Here is a 9,786-nt window from a genome sequence, read left to right on the forward strand (position 1 = left end):
TGCAGTGAGGGCTGCAGGTATGTATGTGTGCACACCTGGATACACCTGCATCTCTCTACGTCTGCTGCTCGCAAATGGATTTCAAAGCAGGTGCCAAGTGATACATGAATAAAAAATACTCATTTTCCTAGCATCTCCACATGCTGGAAAGGTTTCTTCTTGCTAAAATTCAGCAAGTTTTGTGATTCAGTCAGTAGACCCAACGCAGGTGAAGAGCTCTTGAGTGTGATTGCATTTCCCACTCCCCGGCATGGCACAGTGCCATAGGACAGCCCAAACTCAGCTGTCCACTGCACTGCCCATGTCCCCACTCTGCCCTCAGAGAGTCCCCACACTTCTATTCGTCCCCCCCCCCCCCAAAAAAAAAAAAAAAGAAAATATGCATGGGTTGGCTCTGAGCTGAGCACTGCTGGGAGGACGGGTTTCTCATTAACTCCACAGGTGATATAGTCCCATCTCCCGCGGCACGGCCACTTCTGCTGCCCCTGGTCTCCCTCTGCAGTCAGCAGGAGCAGCTCAGCACAGTGTCAGGAGGAGCGGGGATGGATGGGAAAAGCAAAATGCAGGCAGAGAAGGTAACTGGAAACTGGTGGTGGGCACTGGGATTTGGAGGGAGAGCAGCACCCAGCATTGGTGGTTACTGTATGTCTACACCACTATACCCCTCTTAATTCACTGCTCTTTGATGTCTGTGCACAGACCCGGGGCAAAGGGGTCAGGGGGTTATTTTTTTAAGACTTTTGTCACCTCAGAGGATGATTTCAACTGTGACAGAGTGAAAAAAGTATCCACACCGGCACTGCTGAAAGGCAGCAGCTTGGTGTGTCCTCCTGGATGCATGGAGGGGTGCAGCTGGGACACAGCGGGGGCATGGGTCTGTCCCAGGGCTGCGTCCTTCCTGGCTGGGGCTGGGGCTGAGGCTGTGCTCTGCTCTCTCCCAGCACCTCACAGGAACGTTGGTCCTCTCTGTCTTCACCGCGGTGCTGGGCTTCTTCCAGTACGGCTACAGCCTGGGCGTCATCAACGCCCCGCAGAAGGTAAGTGCCCAGCGGGGCCCGGGGGAGGAGAATCCCCACAGCAGAGCCCGGGGGTGGCTGCAGCCCTGAGCTGATGGCATTTTCCTCTTTGCATGCTGCAGGTGATAGAAGCGCACTATGGGCGCGTGCTGGGCGCCGTCCCCGTGGTGAGGCATGGCACCAACGCCTCCAGGGACGATGGTACTGTCACTGTCCCCATCCCAAGCACAGAGGTGTGGGGCAGCTCCGAGGGGACGCTCCCACCCCCGGGTGGCTCTGAGGACCCCGCCGTGTCCCCACACATCCTCACCATGTACTGGTCTCTCTCCGTCTCCATGTTTGCCGTTGGCGGCATGGTCTCCTCCTTCACCGTGGGCTGGATCGGCGACCGGCTGGGGAGGTGAGCAGCTGCCACTGGCTCCACGCTGAGCAAAAGGCATCACCCAACCCAAATGAGTTTGCACTCTAAAAAAATGAGGCTTTCAGCATAATTCTGTTGGGTGGATTTCTGTGAGGTCGGGGGGGCTGGCAGGAACCAGATTCATTTCCCCCGGTATTTATGGCTTTACGCAGAGCCCGGAGCTGGAAGCCAGCACCTGCCCTCCCTGCTCCCAAGCTCTCTCCAGGCACGGGAGTCCCTGCAGTCCAACTCCTCTCCATGAATTTCAATTGTATAGAAGCATAATAATCATTAAGGTTGGAGAAGACCCATAAAATCATCAAGTCCAGACGTAGCACTTTGCGTTAGCACGGTGTAAGCTGTTCTGTTTGCTTTTTTTCCAAAACGTTCTTCCTTCTTGGAGAAATATCACTTGTGCTATTTTTCCCTAATTCAATTTAAAAGTAAACCATCAGACCTCCAAAACACTACTCCAAACATCCCAGAGGTCTGGCTTATTAAAATCCTAAATTATAGATTGGATGTTTTACTTCAGTGCTCAGCCCTTAACCAATGAGCAACCTTTGCAGACACTGCGATGGCACCCTATCCATGCCAAAAGGGAGAGGACACAGCAGCGTTTGACACCTGCTATAGCCCCTGGTTCCCCTGCACCCCGCTGATATTTCTGCTGCCTTGCAGGGTGAAAGCCATGCTGGTGGTCAACGTCCTCTCCATCGCAGGCAACCTCCTGATGGGGTTGGCCAAGCTGGGGCCATCACACATCCTCATCATCGCTGGGCGGGCGATCACGGGGCTGTACTGCGGTGAGTGCCAGCAGGGCGGGTGCTGGGACCGTGAGGGTTTCTCAATTTATGCAATATCTGATTTTTTTTAGCTCATAAAGGGTTTCTCTCCCATGCTCTCTCTTCACAATCCAGGATCTTCCACAGGAGTATTTGGGTCAGCTCCATCCTAAAATCAGTTACACCAGAAGGGAGCTGGACTCTCCTCCTGGGCAGTGCCTCAGACTTAAGGCTCAGTCTTGGTGGTTGCTGTCCCATGAGCGAGATGTTAGCTGTGCTGTTTGACAGGTTCCCAAGACAACAGCACTATCTACACTCAGACTGCAGATAGTACTGCAGCGCTGCGGGTAGTGAGGAAAAGATAGCAGGCAGATAATATGGAATTACATTGGAATTAGCTTAGAAATACAGTTTGTTATCGCTGTTACTAGTGCACTCTGATGGGTCAAGGAAAGCCTGAAGAGAGCTCTTTGCTCTGTGATATCTGCTCCCTGCAGAGCTCTGCTCTCTGCTGAGCTGTGTGTGTGTGTGCATGTGCACCCGAGTGACCCAGCAGGGCACGGGGCTGGGCGGGGTGTGGGATATGGAACTGAGGATATGGGGTGTGGGATGGAGGATGTGGGATGCTGGATGTGGGATTCAGGCTCCGTCCTCCTTGCCAGTTTGGGGAGCAGTCTCTGCTGCTCACAGTGGGGTGATGCTCGTGTGCTCTGTGCAGGGCTCTCCTCCGGCCTCGTGCCCATGTATGTGAGCGAGGTCTCTCCCACTGCCCTCCGGGGAGCACTGGGGACGCTGCACCAGCTGGCCATCGTCACAGGCATCCTTATCAGCCAGGTAAGAAGGGAAAGGAGCAGGACCAGAGAGAGTGTGACCGATATCTGGGGATACACAGGGGAATCTTAGAGAAAGCTTTCACATTCCATTCCAAAACTGAAGAAGAATTTGCCCTAATGGGGTTAAACTTCAACCTCGAGTCAGAGGTATGAAACATCCCAAAGTCTTTTGCCCTCCCATGTGAGATTTTAGTACACAATTTAGTACACAATCAGAGCCAGACTGTATCCTGAGCATGGCATACTCACTATCTAAGTATGGCTTTGTCAGAGGGGCAAGAAGCAGTGCCCCTGCCAGCACTGCGCACTGTGTTGGTGTCCCCGCATCCAGGTACTGTGACCAACACATCCAGCAAGTGACATAACTATGAGTTATCTCATGTGACAAAGCCAACAGACTGCATCTTTCCTGAAAAAGAAAAAAATGAGAAAAAGATGGCAAAGTCCTGCCTGTCGCGCTGGGGAAACAAAAGCACTTTGCAAATAGTGCAAAGTATAAAGCTGCCCATGCTTTGTTTGGAATTCTCTCACTGCATCCCAACATGCCTTGGTAATTCCAGATCCTGGGTCTGGACTTTCTCCTTGGCAACGACAAGCTGTGGCCGCTGCTGCTCGGGCTGTCTGGCGTGGCTGCTCTGCTGCAGTTCTTCCTGCTGCTGCTGTGCCCCGAGAGCCCCCGCTACCTCTACATCAAGCTGGGGAAGGTGGAGGAGGCCAAAAAAAGTAAGAGAAATTCTGGGTTCACCTGACTGTTCTTACACCACCCATAGTGTTACCTATCGGTGTACCGCTGTTTTGGCTGGAGAGTTCTCTTGTTAATCTAATACAATTAAAAACATGTTGATCTTTCTTTCTCTTAAGGTTTGAAAAGGCTCAGAGGAAACTGCGACCCGATGAAAGAGATTGCTGAGATGGAGAAGGAAAAGCAAGAAGCTGCGAGCGAAAAGAGAGTGTCCATCGGGCAGCTGTTCAGCTCCTCCAAGTACCGGCAGGCAGTGATCGTGGCGCTGATGGTTCAGATATCGCAGCAGTTCTCAGGCATCAACGCGGTGAGACTCCCAGAAATGTTACAGAAATCCACATTCACCTCCCATCCTTAACTTCCACAAGATAGGAACCGCCTTATTCTTTGAGAGAAGGGACAAACTGGAGCCATTTCAGTACAAAAAGCTCTTTGAACCTCAGTCCCATCACAGTATTTGTTTCTGACACACGGTGCTGGCAATCCAGTTTGCAAGATGAAACATGGGGCCACGTGGAGGGGAAGTTTCAAAACTGCAAATGCAGCAGTTCAGGAGGGAAATTTAAAGAGGATTCCTAACTCCCTCGGGTTCTTTTGAAAGGTTCAGCTTTAATTATTATAATAAATAATTAAGAAGTCAAAAGATTAATCACAAATAACTTCAAATGTCAGCCAAGCAGGAGAAATCCTTCAAGAGAACAGAAGGTTACAGCAGGCCTGTTACCTAACCCTTCTTCCTAATGCATTTTGATAGATCTTTTACTACTCCACAAACATTTTCGAGAGAGCTGGTGTTGGCCAACCAGTTTATGCAACCATTGGCGTTGGAGTGGTGAACACAGTCTTCACGGTTATCTCCGTAAGTAAATATTTCTGCCCTAGATTCCCAAAATGAGAGCTGAAATTTGATTTTGAAACTTGACTTTATGTTGGAGCTGGGGTTCATGGTTTTGCAGAGCCGCTCGTGCACACCTCAGGGGAAAACCCTTCCCTGGGCATCCCCTCCTCTGGAAAATCCTGGCTGTCAGGTAGCCCTGCTCAATGCCTTGTGAGTGACAACTGCATCATCTTGTTCAGGGGAGCTCAGGTAGACCAACACTGAGCCCAAAACAGAAGTTACCTTTGAGACTGTGATTCCACAGGTCCAACCTGCCCCAGGAGCAGACAGCTCACAAGGTCCTTCTTATCTTAGGTCTTACAAACTTTCCCTGCATGCACACAGTGCCTGCATGATCAATATCCAAAGGCTACTACATAGCAATAAATGAACAAAGCACTTCTCCTCCTCACATCTGTGCACTGCTCTGCAGCAATAAAAGGGTGGTTCCAGTTTCCCCAGCCTTTCCATCCACGTCTCTCTCTCGGGAGCACTAATCCAATTCTAATCAGCAGACTTTTTTTTTTTTTTAATGTGGTTATTACTATAAGAAGAGCAAGAAATGCCATGTCCCTTGCATCTCTGGAGAGCATTAAGGAGTAAAGGACTTTTACCCATAAGGAAGTGAGACTAGATGCAAGGCAGAAATGTATGTCCTAGTCCATCCTATGGAGGTAGGAGGCAGGAGGCCTTGGGGTGAAATTTGTTCAGAGCAAGTCCATCACAGGTCCCATGTGGAGGAAAAGCTGTGAGTGTTCATTGTGAAATGAGGCACAGAGGCTGTGCCACTGGAGGAGGTCTGCTTCCAGTTCAGATAGTCTCCTGCAGTCCCACATCTACCCTGGGGACATTTGCTCTCTTGGCCATCAACACTTAAAGAATTACCCACACCTGTCAATGAATGACAGACGCTGAACAAAAGGCAGAATCACTGACAGCCAGGCAGGTCTTGGCAAGGGGAGAGGGGAGGCGGAGGCTCTGCAACTCCACGAGTCAGTAGGATGTCCTGTCCTGTCTCCAGAACACAGACCATCTCCTGGAAGTGTAAATCATTGGCCGTAATTACAGGAAAAGGAGATGTCTGAGGTTGAGCTAACGGCCAAAGGTGTCCTTTAAAGTGGAAGGGAAGAAACAGGCAGCCTCAGAGGCTGATGTAGGGTATCTAAAGGCAGGTTCTGTTTGTTACCACCTGGAGCTACCTCCATCTCCTCGTTGGGTGAAGTGATTGGTACATATACAGATGTCAAAAGCTGGGTAAGATGACCAGAGTCCAAGAAGTTCTGAAGCAGCAAGCTGAGCATTGTGGCTATCAGCTAAGCAAAAGGAATCTGGGAGCCACCAGCACAAAACTGACTCCAGCTGCCACAAAGACAAGGTGCGATGGCCTCTGACCACATGAGCTAAAAGAGCCGGAGTGAGACGCGGTGGTGCTAACGAGCTGCTTGCTGCTAATTGACCTGACTGACCCTTCAAAGAGCAGGGCTGCTGGAGCCTGACCTGCTGCATGCATTTCTGCAGGTCTTCCTGGTGGAGAAGGCAGGCAGGCGCTCGCTGTTCCTGGCTGGTCTGATGGGCATGTTTATCAGTGCTGTGGCCATGACGGTCGGACTCGCGCTCCTGGTAAGGCTTCATCTCCACTTTTTCTCTGTAATTTGCAAACAAGAGAAGACAAAGCATTCCTCAGGGTGAAAGCTTTGCATGTTCATCTTGCAGAGATTTGGAAAATACCCATCCCTACAAGGGACAAAGTGGCAATAGCTGGAGCTGTTTTTTGTCATGTACTGCCTGGGGACATTGTAAGCTTTGTGTCCTGCATGTCCAGCCCTACTTGTCTGAATAAGGAATGATTTCTGCAAAAGAAACTTAATTCATTAGCAATAATTAATGAGAATCGTGTTGGAACCATAACACCAAGCGCATCCTCTTGCAGAGCCAGTTCTCCTGGATGAGTTATGTCAGCATGATCGCCATCTTCCTCTTCGTTATATTCTTTGAAGTTGGGCCTGGGCCCATCCCCTGGTTCATTGTAGCCGAGCTGTTCAGCCAAGGCCCGCGCCCCGCCGCCATCGCCGTCGCCGGCTTCTGCAACTGGGCCTGCAACTTCATCGTGGGGATGTGCTTCCAGTACATCGCGGTAAGAAACCTCCCCTAAACAGTCCCAACACGAGGCGGGTGAGGTCCCCAAGGCAGAATAGCGTGGTGTGCACACAGCCCCCAAATCTCCAAGGCTTTGCTGGCAGGGGTGATGAGAAGCCTTGCTGCAGTGCTGACAGCTGTGCCCTTCTCTCGTTGCCCCACCGCAGGATCTGTGCGGACCATATGTGTTCGTTGTCTTCGCCGTCCTCCTTCTGGTTTTCTTCCTGTTTGCATACCTCAAAGTACCCGAGACGAAGGGGAAGTCGTTTGAGGAGATCGCAGCTGCATTCCGCCGCAAGAAGCTCCCGGCCAAATTCATGACGGAGCTGGAAGACCTGCGTGGCGGCGAGGAGGCGTAGACACGGCCACACGCACAGGAAGGAGGGATGCAGAAGGAAAAGGCGAAGGTCTCATTTCACAAAAAACCTTGCAGGTGCCAGCCCAGGAGGATGCATCAGTTGCTGGACTTCTGAGCGCTGCCTGAACCATCCAGCCAAGCTGGCATTTTGCTCTGAAACTGTTGGTACAGCTGAGCTGCAGGAAGAGCCAAGGAAAGAATGGGAGAAATACCCTACGCCTGTGCCTCTCTGTCCCGCTGCATTGTGGCAGGATGATCTTACTAGCTGGCAAAGCATGATATGAAACAGGGTCTTCACTCAGCTGGAACAAAGGAAAAAGGGGCTGGGTGATGCTGAAGCCTCATGCTCTTCTTCTCATGCTTGCTGCTTGCTCCTGCTGAGTGATCTGAAGCCTTGAGAAAACACCTGCTAATGCTGTGTTAGCAGCACACTGCACAGATCAGAGATTCACAAAACGGTCTGGGTTGGAAGGGACCATAACATCCAGTCCCAACCCTGCCATAGGCAGCAAAAACTCCCATTAGATCAGGTTCAAAGCCCCATCCAACCTGGCCTTGAACACCTCCAGAGATTGAGCATCCACAGCTTCTTGGGGCAGCCTGTACCAGGGCCTCATCACCAGGCAGAGCAGAGGGGACACTCACCTCCCTTAACCTGCTGGGCATGCTTCTTTTGATGCAACCCAGGGTACAGATGACTTTCTGGGCTATAAGGACACATTGCCAGCTCATAGTCATCTTTTTTTGCATCCACTCAAGTGTTCTTCCCCAGGACTGCCCTCCATTCAGTTGTTACCCGCCCTGTATTCATGCTTGGGATTGCCCTCTGCCAGGTACTTTGCACTTGGTCTTGAACTCATGAGGATTGCACGTGCCCACCTCCCAAGCCTGTCAAGCATTTTTCAATGGTTTTTTTTGGAGAAACACAGAAACTCTGCCTGGGTTGATAAGTTTGGATGCAGACTATTTCGCTCCTCTTTCCTCGTAGGAAGCTGTTCCTCTCTGCTTTATCTCTCCCATGATGTGACCATTGCCGGGTCGCCTTCCCTCACTGCCCTCTGTCTCTTCTTGTACAGTGCTTAGACCAACTGTAACAACTAATGATAGCCCAAAGGGTAAGTGGGTCCTGCCCCATCCACTGGTGGTGCCCTCCTGATGTGACCTCCAGTTTGTGCCACTTAAGACTTTGCTGGCTGGGCATGCTTCAGCAAAGGCAGCATGCAAACAGGGTGCTTTTGTGTTTGCATAGCCTTCTTTGAGCTTGCTTTGCTTCTTTATGTGTGACAATATCAAACTGCAATGGTTTTTCCTCCTTTTGGGGGGGGGATACATTGGGATAAGCCCCTAAGTCTGCTTTTTGTTACCTGAGCTTTTAAGATTTGTATATTCCTTGCTAGGAAACAAGGCTTTCTAGCAAGCTTCTCAGGATAGATATCCACTATTTATTTAGTGCTGCTGGGTCACTGTGAGCTCACAGTGATGGCGAGTACTGCAGTGGAAGGTTCATGCTCCCTTGTGTGGGCCTGAACTTCTTCCCATGCAACTGGAAGTGCAGGCATGGGTTCACAAGGACCAGCATTGGCTTCAGTGCAGAAGGAGATTTCACCATTTCCTGGGATGCCTGCAATAACAGCAGTTACCTATGTCTGTTACATAAAGGTGACCATGAACATCTGCAGCGTGTGCTGGCTTGTTCTGTTGTCTCCCTTCTCTGTACATCTCAGACACGTGTCCATCTCCAGACAGGAGGTATTTTTTCTAGCTCTGTGGGCAGCATTTGCTGCACAAATGTAAAACATCTCTGCTGGCATGCAGCTGAGCTTTGTGCAGATGCCTGAGGAGCATCAGTCAGTGGTGCTTTCAGGAGGGACTGCATTCAAAATTAATAACGCAGTGCTGAGGTGTCATTTGTTTAGCAACACACTGAGCCAGGAAGCCTTTGTTTTCCTGTGTTACCGAATAAATGACAACAAAAAGCACAGACATCTATTTAACAAAGCTGCAGTGGGGAAGGCTGCATGGAGAAGATGGCAGAGCTGGGTACTGCACAGTGCTTTGGCAATCCCTGTCCTCACTGTGCTGCTGGGAGGGATGGAGCTGATACACTGGGCTGAGCTATCACAGTGTACTTTTACCGTGTATGGGGATGCAGCAAAGGGTCACAAGGGTTAGTCAGATCTGCAGATATGTTTACGTCTGCCTTGTCCCATCAGGCTGGCAATTAGCATGTTATCTGCCCTTGTTACACGCGAGTTCCAGCTGAAACTTGCTCTTATGACACAGCTTGTTCAATCATTATTTTTATCTCTGTGTTACAGTTTTATTAAGTTGCTAATCATTAAGATTTAAAAGACCAAGTCATACTTATTAGCTAAATGGTCGTTGCACTTTAGTTAACATGCAAAATATGTTCCTGTACCGTGGTTAGCTAATAAAGCAATATAATTAATAGGCCCTGAGAAAGCATCTTGTCAGCAAGAGCTTTGACAGTGTTTTCCTAATGTGCTGAGATGACAGCCATTAGGACTTTTCTGTCGTGTCAGATAAATGGTGAACAATATCTAGTTTCCCACTCTCTAGGCGTAATTTCCAAATTAGTTTGACTTTCCTAATCCAATAAGCTCGGGACATTTGGCTCC

The 9,786-nt window shown here is 50.1% G+C and overlaps 1 protein-coding gene across 1 annotated transcript; it reads left to right on the forward strand.

Annotated features, from left to right (window-relative positions):
* The first annotated feature begins 258 nt into the window (after positions 1 to 258).
* On the forward strand, positions 259 to 8,683 carry SLC2A2 (solute carrier family 2 member 2). Its single transcript, XM_065748314.1, has 11 exons — positions 259 to 575; positions 942 to 1,037; positions 1,139 to 1,416; positions 2,098 to 2,222; positions 2,920 to 3,035; positions 3,595 to 3,757; positions 3,896 to 4,083; positions 4,531 to 4,635; positions 6,172 to 6,273; positions 6,584 to 6,787; positions 6,957 to 8,683. The coding sequence occupies exons 1-11, from the start codon at positions 543 to 545 to the stop codon at positions 7,146 to 7,148; spliced, it is 1,602 nt and encodes a 533-aa protein (XP_065604386.1). The 5' UTR covers positions 259 to 542; the 3' UTR covers positions 7,149 to 8,683.
* Positions 8,684 to 9,786: the final 1,103 nt, after the last annotated feature.

This window comes from Cyrtonyx montezumae, unplaced genomic scaffold (assembly GCF_038088225.1).
Source record: "Cyrtonyx montezumae isolate F1298 unplaced genomic scaffold, pur_monq_1.0 scaffold_5, whole genome shotgun sequence".
Taxonomy (NCBI): domain Eukaryota; kingdom Metazoa; phylum Chordata; class Aves; order Galliformes; family Odontophoridae; genus Cyrtonyx; species Cyrtonyx montezumae.